Here is a 20461-nt window from a genome sequence, read left to right as displayed (position 1 = left end):
GCCGTTTTAATGGTTAGCTCAGAGGGTTAAACGGGCTTTACGACACTAATATCACGCCGTCAGACAGGGCAGTAAAACGACACGATTGTAGTTCTCGCTGACTCTCCGTCTACGGGTGTATGGCCTACGGGAACTACAATATGTGTCAGTCAAGAGGTCCGCTCCCGTAAACATTCCCGCTTGGACATTGGTAGAGGAAGCACTGCGTGTAGACTTTTGCCTCATAACCTTTATAAAGGTAAGTTGTTCCTCTTGACGTTATTAAACATTAGATTCCTGCTCTTAGTATTACATACAGCGTGATAATACTGTTTTCCGGTATTTGATTTGGACCATATTGAGTGGTATATGATCTTGATGTTTGACGGGCTGGGTAAACTCGTTCGTGCTGTCAGATGAGCAGCGCTCAGATATGCTGCTACTGCAGCATATTTGATTTGTTATTAAGAAACAACTGGCATTTGTCATTTCAAAAACGACAATGGCATTGTTTTATGTACGCTACAGAGAAATATATCGCCATTAAACTTATTCTATGCTCTTATACACTTTATTTACACGTGACGTGAGAGAAAATCTAGAGTAGCCTATAGGCCAAATACTGACTGTCTTGTTTCTTGTCATTTTATATAAAACTAGAGATATAGATGTTTGAGTGACTGAATACTATTAACAGTCTACAAATAGTGGTACGATAATCTACGATTAGATAATGGTGCTAAGGATAGCAAAACAAAAAAAGCCCTGAGGTCTTGTTTCCATTGTGGTCGGGCTCCTGCTGTCTTTTTGTGTATTCAATTCATCGAGAGAGAATGGTGGTGCTGTTGGTGGTGGAGGAGCAGGCGGACAGGGAAGAAATCATTTGTCTGGGTTTATGCTTTCACTATGCTGCTAGGAGATTTGACTTAAAAAGTACATGTTGTACTCAGGACTCAGGAGGCAAAGAGATGATCGAACATTTTTAATTCCTCCAACAGATATACATTCCATTGTATCCTTTACACAGAAGAATGCCTCGCATTGAAAATGACATCAAACTGGACTTCAAGGATGTGCTCCTTCGGCCTAAGCGGAGCACACTCAAGTCTCGCAGTGAGGTACAGTATATGTCAGTCACAATGTTGTGTTTCTATAGTGCTCCACTACACTACTATCCATTCATGACTGATTTGAAGTATTCATACAGTGTTTATTAATATATCTCATGGACTGAGGTTTCAGCCAGGCTTGCCTTGTAGTAAATGGTGCATTTATATAGCACCTTTATCCAAGGCGCTTTACATAGATGCATTACATTCACCCATTCACACACACACATTCATACACTGATTGCGGCGGAAGCCATGCAAGGTACCAACCTGCACATCAGGAGCAATTTGGGGTTCAGTGTCTTGCCCAAGGACACTTCGACATGTAGACAGGAGGAGCCGGGATTCGAACCGCCGACCCATGGATCATTGGACGACCTGCTCTACCTCCTGAGCCACAGTCGCCCGTAGTAGTGATAGCCTACCCGGTCAGAAGACCTTTTAGTCTATAAGTGTGTTGTCATGCAAATGGTGTCACGTTAATTGCTTTGCATTTTTCACTTGCCATCTTAAAGACTGCAGAATATGATGTAGCAAAAGTAGAGATTCAAAATGATACAGAACACTAGCACTACTAGTTTATAAAATGTCCAGGTTAACCCAAGTTCATATTATCCTACAGTTCACATGCCTGTTTCCCCTCTTCCTAGGTTGATCTCCTGAGGAGCTACACCTTCAAGAACTCAAAGGGCAGCTACAGAGGTATCCCCATCATCGCTGCCAACATGGATACTGTGGGAACATTTGAGATGGCTCTAGCTTTGCACAAGGTAAACCTAGCATCTACATGCAGTATAAAAACCTTTTTACAGAATGTAGTCTTAAAGGCAGCCATGTTTCTAGAAAAGAACGTGTTAAAGACACCCCTTCAGGGCTCTCAAAAAGGAAGCCCAAATGTATAGATCTGTGTACATATGGCATTATGTGCTCGACAAGTCATGTTGCTTATTTGCTCAAATAGAGCAAAACCCCATATCACTTTTGTAACACAGTTGTAGAATATGATAACATTTTACATGAAACAAATGAGCAGATTAGAGTTCAGATGAGTAGATTAGAAGTTCCTCAGGACACAACATAGGGACACAAAACTGTGACCTTTCAATTACAGTACCTTGTTATCTCTCTCTCTCTACTAGTTCACTCTCTTCACCGCCATCCACAAGCATTACTCTGTGGATGACTGGAAGGAGTTTGCAGAAAAACATCCAGAGTGTGTCCAGGTAACTACTGTAATATGACATGTATTGGATGGAAATTCTCCCAGTATTTTCTTAATTCAATATTGTATAGTACTAGTGACTCTCTCATTATCCTTCTATCTTTCTTCTCCTTTAACCTGCCTCCCTTATATCTCTCTTTGGCTGTCAGAGCGTAGCAGTCAGCACAGGAACCGGTGATGGAGACTTTGAGAAGATCTCAGCCATCATTGTGGCCGTGCCTCAGCTACAGTATATCTGCGTGGATGTGGCCAACGGCTACTCTGAACACTTTGTGCAGTTTGTCAAAGACGTCAGGCAAAAGTTCCCATCACACACTATAATGGTCAGTGGCTGCACTGCATGCTGTAATAATAGTATGGTTGCAGTTCTGTTTGCATATAAAGACACGGATACAAACACTCGCAAACAATCATATTGGCTTTTTTACTCACTCAAACACTGACTCACTCTCCCATTAACACCCAGTCACTCACACTAATCACATACTGTTTCATCGTATCACATGATCGTTTTGATATTTCTTTCCTCCCTTAGGCAGGGAATGTGGTGACCGGAGAAATGGTGGAAGAGTTGATCCTGGCTGGTGCTGACATCATCAAAGTAGGCATCGGGCCAGGTGATCATAGCATGTCACTCACCAACACTTATTGCTACTCAGACCCTGGACCCTGATCTGTAGATGAACCTCATGGACCTTCTACTCCTTGTCTGTTTCTGTGCAGGCTCAGTGTGTACCACACGCAAGAAGACAGGGGTAGGGTACCCTCAGCTCAGCGCTGTAATCGAGTGTGCAGATGCCGCCCATGGCCTGAGTGGACACATCATCTCTGTGAGCATCTAAATCCCGATTAATTATTTGTCATAAGACTAAAATAGACAATCTACAAGCTGTCACATACGCATTCTAGGCTTGTAGCTCGGCTGTTTCCGGTGCGTGACACCATTGTATGATGGATCATTTCACTAGTCGGAAGAAACTCAATTGGGTAGTTTTAAGGGATTTATTGACGGTAAAGAAATGAAGGGATGAATGAATGAAATCGGTTGTGTAGGTTCCAGGGGGGGTCGCCGACCCTGAGGTCTTTGGGGAGGAGGTCGAATGGCGTTCGCAGGAACCTGAGAAGTGGGAGAGGGGGAGAAAGTAGGAGAGAAGAGAGTTTTGTTTTAATCGTTTGTTCCACTTTGGCAAAGTGAATGTAGTATTTCTAGTGCCGATAAGCTCCTTTGAGGGGAGCGGGGAAAGGAGCTACTATGGAGGTGAGGGGGTCGGGGTGGGATGCGAGAAGCCTGTAGGAAGGTGGCTAGTGTGCGACGCAGCGAGGCGGGCAAAACGTGGAGGATTCTGGGTGGTACTGGGCAGGTATAAATGGGGACAGGTAGATTAGCGTGGAGGGCGGAGAGTGGTGTGGCGTGAAGGGCAGGGTCAATGTGTGTTTCTCTGCCTCCTGAACATCTGTTGTTCCAACTCCATAAAGTTTTATGCTGTTGGACACTGCTTTAGTCACCAACCAAATCAAACGCTTATAAAGCTTGCAGGTGGTTAAATGTAAGTATGGTAATTGATAATGATATGATAAGTAATGAATTAATTGTAGTTAAGGTTATCCAGACTGTTCATCGGCTGAACTAGCTGCCTCCTTAATAAGGTCTTCTAATATGCTGTATTGTTTTCTACATGAACTGGACTCTGTGTTTTTGGATTTCATATTTGTTTCCCCCCAAAGTCATTAAAATGTTACCGAACTTACCTGAATTATTGAGTCAATGATGGCTAAACATGAATGTTCTGCACTTTTTTCAGGGATTTTCAGCTAAACCTTTCAAATTAAAATGCACCTATAGCGTGATCTTGACAACATTATCACACACTGATATTTTTTGTGTTGCATTACATATTTTAAGAAAGTTTCAAGTTTGAAATGAATAGAATACAATGCTGCCTTCGAAAACTGAACACACCACGGTATTCATTGGAAAATCGTCGGCATAATGTGAAGTATACCATGAGTCATATTCAATGGGCTAAACATGTCTAGACCACTTTAAGCATAAACTTCTGTTACTCTAATTGCATAACAGTATCATTTTATGGAAAATCTGTCAGGTGTGGTTTGTTATACCGGGGTGGTCTGGTCTGTTGGCTCTCTGTCAGTGGGACTGTATCATGCAGACACTATTTTTGTTACAAATTAGCAATGACCCCAAGAATGTTCAACATTATGTTCTTTGAGCTGCACATTCTATATTTGGATGGTTTTAATATACTAATGCAAATACATACTAATACTGAAAGAGTACACTTTTTCTTTCTCTCTCTCTCTTTCATGTAGGATGGAGGATGTACTTGTCCAGGAGATGTCTCAAAGGCTTTTGGTAGGATTAACACTTTCAAATGACACTCCAAATGGAAAACACAATTATCCTTCCATACATAATATAACAGCATATCATTAAAACATCCCCATCGTTTCACCATTAAATTGGCTTCACTGCCTTTTGACTCACAGGTGCGGGAGCAGACTTTGTGATGCTGGGTGGGATGCTGGCTGGCCATGAAGAAAGCGGGGGCGAAGTCGTCGAGAAGAATGGCAAGAAGTTCAAGCAGTTCTATGGCATGAGTTCTGACACAGCCATGAAGAAACACGCCGGGGGCGTGGCTGAGTACAGGTCAGACAAATACAGTTTTATGGTGAATTTAGTATTTATTCCTGCGAATGGGGTGTTGCATAATGAGTTTTCATTAGATGAGTGGCCACTGGCCACCCTAGAAAGCATAATGTTTAGGCATGGGCTTGATTAATAAGTGTAATTAAGTTTGGAACACTGTTCGTATAATTAGGTCTGGCCTCCTTTGGCTGTGGGTAAGGATCTGGGGTTCTAGGGTGCCATTGATCTATAGCGAGAAGTGGAATCAATACTTAACAGGTCCAAACAGGCTGGCTAAAAGCCAGAAAAAGGTATTCTTATGTAGAATAAGAAGCACATGCTTTTTACTAAGAAAGGCAAACACTATTCAAGTTGTGTTAAACTTGTGACACAGTTATTAGTTCTTATCCAGTTCTCCTTTTGTACCCACAAGAGCGTCTGAGGGGAAGACAGTGGAAGTTGTGTACAAGGGCCCAGTGGAGGAGACGATAAGAGACATCCTGGGTGGAGTGCGCTCCACCTGCACCTACGTGGGAGCTGGCAAGCTCAAGGAGCTGAGTCGTAGGACCACCTTTATCAGGGTCACCCAGCAGCTCAACACTGTGTTCGGTAACAGTAGCTAAACCACTCCTCAGGGGATGTGTTTGCTTTTCTGCCTGGTCAGCATCTGACACGCAGAAATACTGTATTACACACACACACACACACACACACACACACTATTTCTTACCTAAATATAGCTTTATATAGCTTCTTGATCATCCACAACTGCCTTGGTTTTCAAGTTACTTTGTTTAAGTATGACTAGAAAATATTTTTGCTCCACTCCCAAGTCTTAAGTTATTCCATAAATTGATACAGTATATGATTGATATATTATTTTACACACAAAGTGTTTCGTGATTCAGTAATCTACGGTTCATGTTCTAGGGTTCTACAGTTCAAGTATGTTTCCATCTCATTTTTACATTTTTATCATTCCATGTGAGCTTTTAATCTTCCCTCAAATTATAATGCAAAATGCGTTTTTATTTTTGCATCTCACTGCCAAGATATAAAACCATATGCCATAAACAGTTAACAGTACATACTGTCAGTGATTATGTGTGTGTACATCATCCAGTATATACACATACACAGATGGTATGCCTACCTCGGTATGCAATATGTAACAACCTGGCCAAATCATGTCTTAAATGACTTTAGGTTAAATATGTATTCAGTATAGTAACCAGTGAGAGAGTGAAATGTGTTTATATTCTCAATTGTTCCCTTGAAAGTGTTGCACTTTATTGATTTGGAGTATGAAATGGTTTATTATAGTTACTCTCCCTTATTTTTTCATGATCATGCTGGAGCAATTAAACCAGCATATCCATGAGAAAATATCATTACTTACAATATGCAGTGATACAGTCATCATCATTCCAATCAACGTACTGTATGCATCCAGTGAAAATTAAACTGCCTTGACCATAAAGGTCCTTTCAAACGGGCAGTGATTTAACGCGCCTATAGTTCATTTTCAATGAGACCCGCGTTTTTTTCTGTATGCGCGGAGAAGTCGAGGGGCAACAACGCAAGCGTATTTATGTGGGCGAGGTCCCGTGAAATTGTCGCCCACGTGCTCGTTTCGTGCACACTCCCGCGACTCACCAGACCTGGATTCTGTTTAGCTATTTTTTTACACTTGTGTTGTTGCACCCCTCATGAGCAGACCTGTCGTTGATCCAGGCAACAATGTCTGCGTTCATCGCTGCCCGTTTGAAAGAACCTTAACAGCCTTGATTGAACATAGAGATGCTGAGCACATCTCTGTTCTGTTGATGTTTCTGCTGCTGTATCCATGTGACAGTGGATATTCTAGATTGTAGCCTACTTCTGACCTAAATGTTTCAGTCACTGAAGGTATTTTAGAATAGGCTACCAGTATTTGACATAGTGCCATTTTACTTACTATGGTCCAGTTTTGTTTCATTTAAAATGTAAAATTCCATTTATGTAACTATTGCTTTATTGCATGTGAAATGTTACATCTTTGCTGTTTGGCAGAAACCTTGTATCTCCATATTTTTCTTTTGCCTGACTTTTTCTTCCTAAATTAATAATTTGGTTAAAGTAGTCTGGTAGTAGTCTGTGAGTTTTATAAATATTGAACCAATGAAAAGTATTAACAGGATCTTGTGACTAAATAATAAATACAGTGGGTCCATCGGAACATTCCATTTATAACAGTACAGTTAGTAACAGTTTTGTACATACAAGGTTTCAACCCAAAAGCGATGACATGCAATTCGGATGTCACATTTTGTCATTAAATTTTTTTTCACTCTCAATAAAAAAAGAATACCATACAACATCTTAGTTTTGTTATTTATGAATAAGTCACCCACAAAATCTGTACAACAGACACAAATAAAATATGTTGCATTCAAGAGTATAGAGGGTATGCGTATGCATAAAGTGAGTTAAATGTCGTTTAATGCAATCAGATAGGACTTTTCTGTTTGGATGTATGGGCTGTTAACTGTCAAGGCCAGAAAGGAGTTTTGTTATGCCACTCAAAACATTTTTACTAAACACGGTCCACTAAAAACAATCACAAAAACAAGGAATGTAGTAGCATCCACGGTAGATTTCTTTTTTTAAATCAAATGGAAGCTATGGGCCTTGCTGTTTGACCTTTAGTAGTTCACAAAGAACCTCTGATGGGTGACTCACCAACAATTCAACCACATGAACCACAACTCTGCCAGATTGAGTCTGAATGACCAGAGTATAGCACTCAAACTTGTAACTGTTGTAATGGTTTTATTTTTCCACATTTAGCCTACTACTGTAAACACTTCCACACAGACACTACCATTGCTGTTGGGACTGTTCTTTCTGCTCTAGTCTGCATTGCAACCTGGCTGAACCCGATATATTATAGCTATGATTGGGATTGCAACACCTGTTGAAAAATGATATGGAGGAGGCATGTTCCAGAGCACTTCTACTTCTTGGGGTCGGGACGTTACATCACCTCCCTTTTCACCCAGACCTTTAATTAACAGATGAAACCTTGCATCCCCCCAGGTCTGGCTTCTGAGTTCTGCAGGCGCCAGCAGTCATCTTCATTATTGCGACCGAAGGTCACAGTTAACTATGGAATCGTGCGTTTTTGACACCTAACCCCCAATCCCTGTCACTCTGTCACGCCGCCTAACTCAAATCCCACTCACCCCAGGCAAGCCCCCAGGTGCCCAGGTCATCATGATGATTCCATAACTGCGACCTTTGCGGCAACCACAGCAAGTCACAATATGATCATATATTGGCAGTCCCATATATGGGCTTAATATTGATCACAGTCAGGGATCTCCATATATGGGCATAACAGGGATTGTATTAGGGTATCAGATGGGAATGCCCATATATGGAACTCCCCCCCCCCCCCCCCCCCCCCCTTTTTTTTCTTTTTTTTAATTCACGTTTTCACATATATTTTTTGTTATATTTTGTTTTTTGTTCATGTTTTCGGGCAAGTTTTAGTGTGTAAAATGTGTGCCAGGTGGGGCCTCGGTCCACCCCATTTAGGGTCCAGGTAGAGCCAGACCTTAATTTCCGGCCCTGTTGAGATCTCTATTCTCTGGTTGGATTTCCATTACTATGGTCCCCAGTTGATCGTTATTGTTGTCCAGCTTGACTTTGTTTATGGAGACATGCTTGGTAGAGATTACTTTTTGAAAGACATTTTCGAATGCAGTCATTGCAGTCCCATTAGTGTCAGTTCTGCCAGTGACTGTACATTGTGACCCAGCAGGACCTCCGCGGTTTCCTGGAACTAAAGCATGTCACCCATAGTTCGTCCGTAGAGTCTTCTATTTTGATCTTCAGTAGAAGTCTGTAACGTTTTTTTTGCATTTGGAACAGAAGTATTTTCTACTCTCCAGTTCTAACTTTCTTGTTACAGTCTGCACTGGGAGTCTGGGACACGCCTTGTATAATGCAGTTGTACATTTGAATGTCGACAAGCTTTGTGACAATATGACATTCCATATGTTCCTCATCCATCCTTCCTTTTCAATGTTTCCCTCTCACCGATACCTATCCATTTAAACTCTAGATGGGCCTGCCCCAAAGTTATTTGTGCAGCCACGGCCTGGCAGCCGGCGAAAACTAGAGTTCTCAACAGGCCCGAAAATTAAGTCCCGGCCCTACCTGGGCCCTCTTCAAACCCTGTACATTCAATATACTGCCACTGCTGCCACTCTTACATCTCCAATTCTCCATATATGGAGCTGACCTGTTCTGACATTCCATAACTTGATCTGACCTCATCACACCCTGGCTGTACACTCAACATACGCTCCATATATGGCCAGTGCTTCTCGCCCTCAGGCGTCTTACTGGTGTGTTGGAACTTAAAACCTCATAATAATCTGTTGTGACTGAAGGACAGAACTGAGGCTGAGCTATATGATGTTTTTGCATAGTGGCTACTGTATATGTGTATGTCAGTAAATGTTTCAATGAATTCAGATATGAAGGACCCCAACATGAAAACAAGCCATAGGCTTTCTTGGGTTTAAATCCTCTTAACTTGTATCGAACTGTAGCCTACAGTCCTTTCCTGTGCTTTTTTCTGCAAACTGTAAAGTATTCAATCAATCAATCAACCGATCAGCTGGTAGCGTTCAAGAAGACTCGCTGGCAACAGTGCAGCAGCGACACCCCCTGACGACGGCCCGGCAGTGGAAACTCAGCAGAACTAGCAAGTTAACGCACTTTGCGGTAAGTTAAGGATGTTTAATACCAATTTTAATCATTCATTGTATTGTCGACAGTCATTGTCATTGAAACAACAGCGGTGCAGTGGGTGCACTGTACACTACACTATCGAATTATTGAACGTTCAGCAGGTTTTTCAGAAGATGGTAGACGTAGACCGACGATGACCAACTCCGGTTACCGTCATAATTGGTTAAAAACAAGGAAAAAAAGACCTAATTCTGCACATCGCCTACCGGTACTTGAGTCTTTAGGTCGAATTTGTAGGTGAAAATAATACCAATTTCGGTATCGGCTGGTTTCAGGCTCAGCCAATCCATATTTAACTTAATAACCGCGTGGATGACAACAGACACACAGTCACAGACCAGACCGACTTCTAGCTTTCCTCCTACATAGCCACACCATACAATTCATGTACTTGCCTGTGATTTAAGGCATAATTATTTTTGAAAATGTTCAGCACAGCCCAAACAGAGATTAAGGCCTATTTCCTGCTGCTAAAATATGCACTCATGGCGATTGATTGATTGATAGATTTTGATTGATTGAATACTTATTAAATGTTTGCAGAAAAAGCTCAGGAAACTACAGTTCAATAAGGTCTGGTCTGCTAAGGGGATTTAAAACCCAAGATGGCTTGTTTCCCATATTAAATCCATCAGAACATTTAATGACACAAATAGTCTACAGTACTATGCAAAAACATATAAACAGTGTCATAAGTGTTTAACTTTGGGGGGACATTGTTCATATTATTTTATGTATGCTTCCCTCACAGTGGGTGACTCAGAAAGGAGACTGAAATATTGACTTCCACTCAGAGATGCGGGTCTTACGGACTGCAGCTTCAGCGGGAACACATCCCCAGTCAACCCCCCTCCAGAAACCTCATGCTCCTGCCCCAGCAGCCTCCTTCCTCAACCAGGGCAACATGCTGTCACTTCCTGTGCTCACTGACAGCCTGAGGGCGCTGTGGGTGCGTTCAGACCAGGCGTGTCAGCAGTTGGCGGAGCTGGACACCGTGGCAGAGCTGGTTGAGGCCCTCAACACGTTCCCATACCCGACCAGGGGGGAGATGGCTGCTCTGGCCCTCCGTTGCTCACTGCACCTGGACCAAGTTAGGGTGTGGTTCATGATCCAGAGGCTCCGCTATGGCCTCAGCTGGGACAGTGAGGATATCTGTGAGGTCAGGCAGAGACTCCTGCCCGGGTCAGCATCCTGCTCGGGTCAGACTCAGGGGGACGAGGTCGAGGAGGGTGGGCAGGACAAGAGTGGAGAAAAGGCAAGCGAGGGGCAAGGGGAGGAGGACCGTATGGATGGCAAACCTGAAGGGGAACATGAGGTGGAGGGGGAAGGGGTGAGTGTGGCAGAGAAAAGGCGGGAGGGAGGGAATGGCGAAGGAAAGACGATGGGACAGGAGCGAGGTGGCATATCAAGGAAGAAGCTGGGAAGATTGATGGAAGAGGCGGAGAAGAGAAGAAAGGCAAGGTACAGAGATAAGAAGAAAACGGAGACGGCTGCGAAAAGGAAACAGAAGAAGGCAATATGCCCAAAAGGCATGGATCAGGTGAAGCTGCTGAGAGACATGTTTATGGCCCGCTCATTCCCCACCAGCGATGACTACGACATCCTCGTTTCACAAATCGGACTCTCACGTAACTGCGTCGGTAATTGGTTTGCAAATCTACGCTTCCGGATCAAGCACGGCAACAACCCAGTCTGGCTGACGAAGCGTACATGTCACCTTATCCGTCGAAGAATCAAGTACAAGGACAAGATGAAGGCACTGGCTAAGGAAAAAGCGATAAAGGAAAACCAACACTGAAGGTGAACCTGGAAACGGAGCGACATGTCATTTTCATTTGTGTTTATTTTTATTTTAAAGATATACACAGTTACACATTCACATAAGCACTACTGTGGGAGAGCAGCTCATAAGATCTTAAAAGAAAGTACTGTTCTGTTATGTTTCTGTATCTGTATGTTTGTGCACATACAACATGTATGTTTCTTGTGAGAAAAACATTTTGTTTTTCATTTCCTGTTCAACTGAAATGAATGTATTAATAATTTATTTATTATTCATTGAAGTAGATTTATTTTCAAAATAACACCACAGTATATGAGGGTTATATCTGATACAGTAGGTTACATTATGCAATACAATCAATCCCAGAAAGTATTCCAGATTAGCAATGCTATGATAACAATCTGCCATATAAAGCATACATCATCTTGAAGATATTGTTGTCATGCTATGTAGCCTGTCACTAAATGTTAGATTTACTTTTTTTGCCCTTTTTTTCTTCTTTTCTGTATTTCTTTAACTGATCAGCGTTAAGGTATCCTTGCTTACGATAGGTTGTAATACCAGCGTTGTTGACAAATTTCTTCCTATTTAGGAGCTTCAATATGGAAAAAGAAAAAATGTGTGTTGTTAATATCCAATTAAATGGATGATTCCAAGCTTAGTTCCAGGTAGCTATGTATTCATCTCTCTGTGGCTGCCAGAACTCAGCTCCTTCAATGATGCGACGCATCATGGAAGCGGATTTGATCAGCAGGTGTCCGGCTGCACTGAGCAAAGTGGAGGCTACACGCAGAACTTCTCTGAGGAAAGGACAGAGAAAGAGAGAGTCATCTAAAATTACCCCGCTTGCAGACTAAATTAAACTATGATTAGACGGTGTTGCTGCTTGCTGACAAGAACTGATCCTGTTTTAGGCCTAATAAATGTGTTAATTTAGAAAGTAATCAACCAATTGTATAATCATCATGTTACACTACACTACTTTAACAAAGTAATTCATTTCACTAATTACAATCTAAGAAGCTAATCAGGAATCAAAGGATTACATTTTTAAACCTTATAAACCTGCATACTGTATGTTGGTGTGAGTCTTTCTGTATTACTCTACTTAGTCCAGGGGCCGAGCCAGATTTTGGTACCACCTAAGGTACCAAAATCTAAGTAGGTACTAAGTATTCAGTAGCTTAATGCAAGTTCTTGCCGGTTATGTGACCATACCATTAAAAACCCTAAGGCAAACCTTTCCAAATTTCATTATGCTTTAAGTAGCATGTGACAAACTGAGGGTTTTCATGATTCTGAATCCATTCCAAGCATTAGTTTTGCATGGAAAACACGTGTTTAGCCCAAGGAATGTTTTTCGTACAAAACTAATGCTTGCAAGTTGCAATGGATTCAGAATCTGTAGTTTGACACGTCACATGAGCTACTTAAAGCATAATGAAATTTGGAAATGTTGCCTTATGGTTATGGGCCTATAGGTTGTTAATGGTATGGTCACATATAACTGGATATAAGCTACTGAATTGGAAGATGTATCATACCAAAATATGTTACGGCCACCATAGGTGAGAGCTACACTCCGTGCAGGTATGCATTTTCAACTAGGCTACAGATCTACTTGCATCTGTTCCTCTTTAACTAACCGTAGTATTTTCTTGGGGCCCAGACATTGGAACTCAGCACCAATAGAATAAAGGCCCTTAAAGGTCGCGTTGACATTCAGAGAACCAAACACATCCGTGGGATTCATCCTGTACAGGTCAAAGGTAACACGGGCTATGTCTTTTCCACCCCGGGGCCTGTTATATTCCTGAGACTTGGTGACAACTGCACCCTGGTGGTAGGCCTAAGAGACAAATGTGAAACAGAAGTTACATTTTTATGAATAGCATCTGAGAGCAAGAAAAATAGATGAATATTGTTGCACAAGTCTAGTACAGTAGTTCTCAAACTTTTTCATATCAAGGACCCCTAAATTGACACTTATTAGCCTGCGAACCCCCATTTGAAAAGATATGCCAGGGGCCCCCATAAAAGAATATTTTTATGCAGTGATTCTCAACGATTTTATTTTCAAGGACCCTCAGTTTGACATGCATTAGGCTACGGACCCCCTTTTAATGGCATTTCTATCTCTGGGACCCTAATTTACATAGTAAAATCAATGTTAGTGTACAAATGTAAACATTAATTCCATTCGTACACTCTCAGAGTTCATAACTATCAGGGTTCATAACTATCATTTAGCTGGGGGACCCCCTGGAACTCCCTCAAGGACCCCTGGGGGTTCCCGGACCCCACTTTGAGAACCACTGGACCAGTGCACCACTAGAACAGACAAAATAATCATGTATTTGCCATTGTCCAACAATCATAGGGCGGGTAAAGTCAAAACAGATTAGAAATGTAGGGGAGGAGGGGACCATGGGACCCTGACGAAGGCTTTTACAGCCGAAATGCGTAGGACGTTATTTTTAATGTTCTTTGCCGCTTAAATAAAGGCTTTTTTACTTTACTGTAGCAGAGTGCCTTGGACCTCTTTGTATTCTCATTATCGAACCCTCGCCAACGAGCACCTGTTTACAGTTTGCACAACCGCACGGACCACGGCAGCACTTCTTTCTATTCAACGTAGGGGAGGAGTATTTATGTGATCAAACAGACAGAGATAAGATAACATTTCATTCAATCCAGAGGGGTAATAATACACAATACAATCTACAGTGTTTATTTATTTGACACTTTGGGGTAGACTTTTTAGTTTGATGATGTAGGACATACATGGGCAACTGGCGGCCCGGGGGCCCACCTTCACTTAATGTGGTCCCCAGGTTAATATCAGAATACTGATATATTATTGATTTGAAAACATGACCCGCTTTAATTACTTTTAATTCTAAATTAGTAGCTTAATGAGTAGTATTAAAATGTCTTTTTTTATGTCCAATGTATTTGTATTTAGTTTATAAAGTTAACATAACTATAATTAAAGGCATTTGAAATGAAATAAAAATGTTAATTTTCAAGATTCCAATTGAAAAATAGTAAAAAATAATTCAGGATTTCAATTCAAATAATAGCAAAAATAGCTGCGACGCGTTTTGAGTTTACAGATCGGCTATGTTACTCAGTACTATGCAATGTGGCCTTCTGGAGTGAATGTGGAAATATAGTGGCCCTCTCCATCATCAATGGAGGACGTGTATCAACGTACTGTCTGAGGTGTCCATGTCTGTCCGGGCTCTAGGGCCATGAGAATGGTGTTGTCAGGCAGGACCATGAGGAACTCCTCTGAATCCACCTCTGTACCATCCTCCTCACACACCAGAGAAACACATATAGCAGACAGGGACAGCAGGAATGCCTGGCATACCTGCAATATAAAAAAAACATATATATAGCAGCAATTAAAGGGGGTTAAACCTAGCCTGGGGACCAGACGAATCTGCCGGTGCAAAATATATAGTGCTATATCTTGCGCCAACCCTCACCCCTTATCCGTAAAATTAAAAATTTAAATAGTTCAAATAGCTGATCTACAAGCGTGTCGATGTAGATTGGCTAGTTGAACTATTTTAGAATGTTTTTCCAAGATGGTAGTTTAATTATAAAGGGTAAGGCGTGCCCAAGGTAGGGCCACTAGTCTGGCCACACGAGGCTATAGGTGAAACCCCACACTAGGCTGCTGTAGTCTGAAAACTCACCTCTGCAGACTCCATCTTAGCCCCTAGCACTAAGGCTCATCTTATGTCATTTAGATAGCATTTCATGTAGACATTTTATATAGTACTCACTTACTGTACATATGATTCTTGATGTATTTGTATTTGATATATTACCATGTTTTGTTATTCCTTACTGTAAATCGCTCTAGATTAAGAGCGTCTACTAAATGCCTAAATTGTCAATTGCAATCAAGGGTCAGTCTGGTAATTACCAAACTTGTTTTGAATCTTATGTAGTTTGTAACCTGAACTGGAAAACAAACACAAAATACTCTACTTAGGGTTTCATGCCCTGTAACTGGAACAGTTAGAAATCAAGTGGGCACATTAACCTTGTAGGCACCTCAACGTTAAATTGGCAATGTCAAACCTAATTGGCAGCTGGTTAATTTCTTAAAGAGTGTTTTTCAGGCTCAATGGTCCAGGCACCTTGGCTGGTAATCCAGCCTGGCAGTGTGCCGAGTGTTTTATCTCTATGCCACCCAGATGCTTAAACTCTGCTGTTTTAGCTCTCATTCTCACTCCCTTTGCCCAGTTGTGATGTCACGCTCACCCTTTCTCTCAGTTCTTCTAAAGTCCCTGCTGTGATGCCCTTTCGGGTCGCCCTGTTGTGGGTACACACTCTGAAGGGTCGTTGTGGAGGGGCCCATACACGCTTGGTCACTGATCTGTGATGAGAGAAGATGGATGAATAATGATGATGAATGAAGGCATATCAATCAGAATGACCAAAAGTTTGCCTTGAAGTCACTGTGACAAAGTGTGAAAGTGAATTGTATGCCATCTCATAATAACATGATTGTAAAAATGAAAAACATGAAAATAATTAAAACGTATCTATCTTGGTGAAAAGTGATACACACACATGCACGTTGCATAATAAATGCAAATAGATTGCACCTACTATAACCTAGATCTGTGATACTATAGTATGGAGGAGCGGCTGATATTTAATTACTTTAGTCATAAAAGCTTCCTCTAAGCTAGAGTCAAAGGTGCAGTCCACTTCAAGAATGGACCACGAGGCGTCTGGAGTGGTAACGCACCAACAGCCAAGAATGACATCAGGTTTTCCCCAAACAAGGACCTGCAGTGTCAATGTCCAGCCAAGTGGAGGCATCATAGCTTGATATAGGGCCACTTTGAGGCCAGCACACATCACACCATATAACTGCATCGTCACCAAATGCTGTCAGGATTGCACTGTAATAACAGATAAATAAAGCTTTGCTATTACACATTAGTTACTACCCACTCCTTCCCCGCAAACAGATGGCCGCACCTGGGTGTGGCGGGTGGCAGGGTCGTCCCTGTCCATCATGGTAGTATATGTGATATCAGATATCAGGTAATTTCCACTCATGAATTCAGATCCGTATATCGGATATGTAAACCGAAAGCAAATTGGAAATCTGTTTAAAATCTACGTTAATTTACATTCCATCTATATTGTCTAACATAGGTTGTTGCAGAATCACGATGGACCTACATACACACACACACACACACACACACACACACACACACACACACACACACACACACACACACACACACACACACACACACACACACACAATAATTATAAAATCTGTAGTCTACAGATAAATAATTATCTGTAGACTACACTTACTTTAACAATGAAGATGTTACATCCATTCTTCTTTTTGTCTCCTCCTAAAAGGTTTATATTTCTCAGTGACTATAGTTCTTTGTGTTCCACCGATTGCAGTTGAGTTACTGTATTGGAATTACCCTGCTTGTACCTATTTGACCAAGCAATCCCACTGTGGACTTTTACCCTGACCCAATGATTCAGATGGACAACAGCAGAACCTCCTCCTGTGTTAGGCGCATGCTCTCTCTCTCTCTGCATACAAGGACACAAATAGTAAAGGTGCAGTAGAGTTACACTTACAAAATCATAGCATGTGTTTTCATGATACAATAGGCATGTCACTCAGCATCTATCTATATAATTAAGTAGCAGCGTCTTCGCCGTATGTGGCGGCTGCCAATTATAGTAGAGACACTACAATACTTTTCCAGCCTTTTTGCCTCCTTTATGGGCATCCCAAGTTGGAACCCTCTAACAACCAGTCTGTGGGTATGCCCTAGGTTGCCGAATATAAAAACAAAGTGTGTGTGTGTGTGTGTGTGTGTGTGTGTGTGTGTGTGTGTGTGTGTGTGTGTGTGTGTGTGGGTGTGTGCATGTGTGTATATATATATATATATATATATATATACATACTGTAATGAAGTAATTTGTTCATTTTATTAACTGTCCTATACGTCAAACTGTGAATATATATCAGCGGTCAAAGGACAACAGTTGAAGCAAGACTTTTATTGCAGTCAATGGAATGAAGTTGGCACGGATGATCATATATACTGCATAAACAATATAAAAGCATTATCAAAAGGCCAAAGGACACTGTACTTTAATCATCTGCAATAAAAGTCCTTTGACTGCTGATATTCACCATTTGACGTGGACAGTCAATAACAATGAACAATTGATTACAGTATTCCAAAATAAGTTTGTTTTGGCCCTGCATGAACTTTATGCACCTCACTGAGGCGTTGGACAGACTCACAATTCATACACAGTATCGTCTTTCCTTTATATTCTTATTTTTGTCTCCATTCATTTATGATTTCTTACTTTTAATCAATGCTAATTGCTAAACATCTCTGTATTCCAATATTCTGGTAAAAATTGCCATAGCGTGTTTATTTCAGTAGCAGGGGTCTCCCACTCTCCCCACTTACTGGTTCTAGGGGGGACAGGGGTGTGCAGAGCCTATACCCAAACTGCCCACCCAATCAAACGTTATGGAGAATATTTATTTTTAGCCAATATAAAAAATACCACAAAATATCAGTACCATTTATCATTTCTGATTGGGTGGGCATTTTAGAGAAATTTAAACCCATCTGAACACTGTTTGCCATCAGTGCTGTTAACCGACAGGCAGTGGCGTGCACAGATAGACACTAGGTGGCACTAGAGCATCTATGGGGACCTACCACGGGTCGGACAAAGTCAGAGAAAGAAGGATGAGGCTGGCAGGGCACTGCGTCAGGCACCCAGAACTTGAGGCAAGTAAATTGACTCTATGGGAGCCAACCCAGGGCAAAGCCAGGAGGGGAAAGAAGCGTACCACCTACGTGCTGCGGCGCGACAGCTTGGCTGACAACACTGCAGAGCTCAAGAACCTGATGTTGGATAGGGCAACGATCCAGGAATCCCGAGTTGGTGTTCGCTGCTAGACCTCACTCTCGCAGCAAACAACAGAGCATCTGCCCTTTTGCCCTCTCGACAGCAATGTGCCCCTTTGAAAGTTAGTTTTTTGTTAATTTTATTTTAATTTTGTACAGTGTACAGTGGCCCATGGTTGACATTGATCTTGATTAAAAGCTTCTAATATATTTATATTTAGATTTTAGGGCATATATTTATGCCCTAAAATCTATAAATCTCACACACTACACACACACACACACACACACACACACACACACACACACACACACACACACACACACACACACACACACACACACACACACACACACACACACACACACACACATTTTAACCATTTATTTATGTCCACACAAAGGGTATGCATACAAGGACACAAATATTATAGGTGCATTAAAGTTACATCTGCAAAGTCATGGTATGTGTTTTCATGATACAACAGGCATGTCACACAGTACTCTATGGGTATAAGTAACAGCGTCTCCGCCATATATGACGGCTGCCAATTATAGCAGAGACACCACAATACTTTGCCAGCCTTTTTGCCTCCTTTTTGGGCATCCCAAGTTGTTGGAACCCTCTAACAACCAGTCTGTGCATATGCCCTAGGCTGCCAAATATAAAGACAAATAGTCTGCACCTATAGCACCTGGACTCTTCATCAACCACAACAATATCTGGTGTATTAGCTACACACACACACACACACACACACACACACACACACACACACACACACACACACACACACACACACACACACACACACACACACACACACACACACACACACACACACATTGTAAATTTGTAAGTATAATGGAGGACCCTGATGTAAAGATGTCTTAGTGCTTTTTCTGATTTTAACTACAGGTACTATCGTTTGAACTGTACCCATTCTACAAAATGTGAATACAAATTTCAATCATCAATTTCAAACCCCCCAATGTGGTAACATTTCTGCTGGTGATGCTGATGGGCTATAATATGTGTAGAATACTATAATTTGAATAAGAGGCCTCCAGAATCAATGAATGAGTGTGTGTGAGTGTGTGTGTGTGTGTGTGTGTGTGTGTGTGTGTGTGTGTGTGTGTGTGTGTGTGTGTGTGTGTGTCAGGGGCCAGGGCAGGGCAGCCAACACTCCTGGATCCTGCAGGACTCCTGCATTGTCATTTCTCCTGGATTTGGTATCACTCAAAAGGTTTCTGGGATCACTTGCTTCAAGCATCAAATCAATTTCTGTAGGCCTACCTTTTTGCGGGTACCCATCATTTTCCAATGCAAGCAAGCCTGATATTGATTGATTGATTGATTGATTTATTAACAGTTTGCAGAATTACAGTACATTTCAAGTATATCTCAATACAAAAAACTGTTAACTGTGAGTGGACAACACCATAAAGCATTACACTTGTTTACAATAGGGTCCACCATTTTCAATTCATCAAAACATTAAGAGACGTACGAATATACACAACTATAGTCAAAACAGGAAATCATCATAGAGGAGGTAAAAAGGGAAAAGAAACATATACAGAAGTAAAAGTAAAAGTATCAAACTTCCAAAATTCACCAAAACACAGGACATTTGATTACATCTACTCTGTTTTCAGGGGAGGACCCCCGGGCCCCCCAAACAAATCTCCTGGATTCTCACAGTCCAATGTTGGCACTGGCAACCCTGTGTGTGTGTGCGTGTGTGTGTGTGTGTGTATTTACTTTCAGCATAGGGAGGGGAGGGACTATGAACGATGGTAAAAACAGCTGAGCGCCACAAAGGATACGTCATATCCAGAATAACATTGGTTGTACTCGTTTCAAAACGCAATGTTGCCTGCGTGGACGGAGTTTAGATTTTAAGCACACAATTTGAATTGTATACTAGACATTAATTAAGCCCCGCCCGCTCAGAGTGCTCGGTA

General features: G+C 41.7%; 3 protein-coding genes across 4 annotated transcripts; 2 read left to right on the top strand and 1 right to left on the bottom strand.

The window, feature by feature from the left end:
* The first annotated feature begins 130 nt into the window (after nucleotides 1-130).
* Nucleotides 131-7314, top strand: gmpr2 (guanosine monophosphate reductase 2). 2 transcript variants are annotated; one of them, XM_079490881.1, is made up of 10 exons: nucleotides 131-238; nucleotides 978-1097; nucleotides 1739-1858; nucleotides 2228-2311; nucleotides 2460-2633; nucleotides 2846-2927; nucleotides 3034-3140; nucleotides 4642-4684; nucleotides 4819-4978; nucleotides 5391-7314. In XM_079490881.1, the coding sequence occupies exons 2-10, from the start codon at nucleotides 1011-1013 to the stop codon at nucleotides 5578-5580; spliced, it is 1047 nt and encodes a 348-aa protein (XP_079347007.1). In that variant the 5' UTR covers nucleotides 131-238; nucleotides 978-1010; the 3' UTR covers nucleotides 5581-7314. The 2 variants fall into 2 exon arrangements, with proteins under 2 accessions (XP_079347007.1, XP_079347008.1); XM_079490882.1 differs by having other exon boundaries at nucleotides 187-238; nucleotides 1007-1097.
* A 2361-nt stretch (nucleotides 7315-9675) lies between these two features.
* On the top strand, nucleotides 9676-12157 carry homezb (homeobox and leucine zipper encoding b). The gene is made up of 2 exons (XM_079491071.1): nucleotides 9676-9733; nucleotides 10512-12157. The coding sequence occupies exon 2, from the start codon at nucleotides 10557-10559 to the stop codon at nucleotides 11556-11558; it is 1002 nt and encodes a 333-aa protein (XP_079347197.1). The 5' UTR covers nucleotides 9676-9733; nucleotides 10512-10556; the 3' UTR covers nucleotides 11559-12157.
* A 41-nt stretch (nucleotides 12158-12198) lies between these two features.
* cideb (cell death inducing DFFA like effector b) lies at nucleotides 12199-16930 on the bottom strand (the record flags this gene model as incomplete). Its single annotated transcript, XM_079491072.1, has 5 exons — nucleotides 12199-12343; nucleotides 13190-13392; nucleotides 14761-14919; nucleotides 15825-15939; nucleotides 16905-16930. The coding sequence occupies 5 exons, from the start codon at nucleotides 16928-16930 to the stop codon at nucleotides 12202-12204; spliced, it is 645 nt and encodes a 214-aa protein (XP_079347198.1). The 3' UTR covers nucleotides 12199-12201.
* Between the last annotated feature and the right edge of the window lie 3531 nt (nucleotides 16931-20461).

This window comes from Electrona antarctica (genome assembly GCF_951216825.1).
Source record: "Electrona antarctica genome assembly, chromosome: 21".
NCBI lineage: Eukaryota > Metazoa > Chordata > Actinopteri > Myctophiformes > Myctophidae > Electrona > Electrona antarctica.
This window is presented reverse-complemented; position numbering and strand designations above follow the sequence as displayed.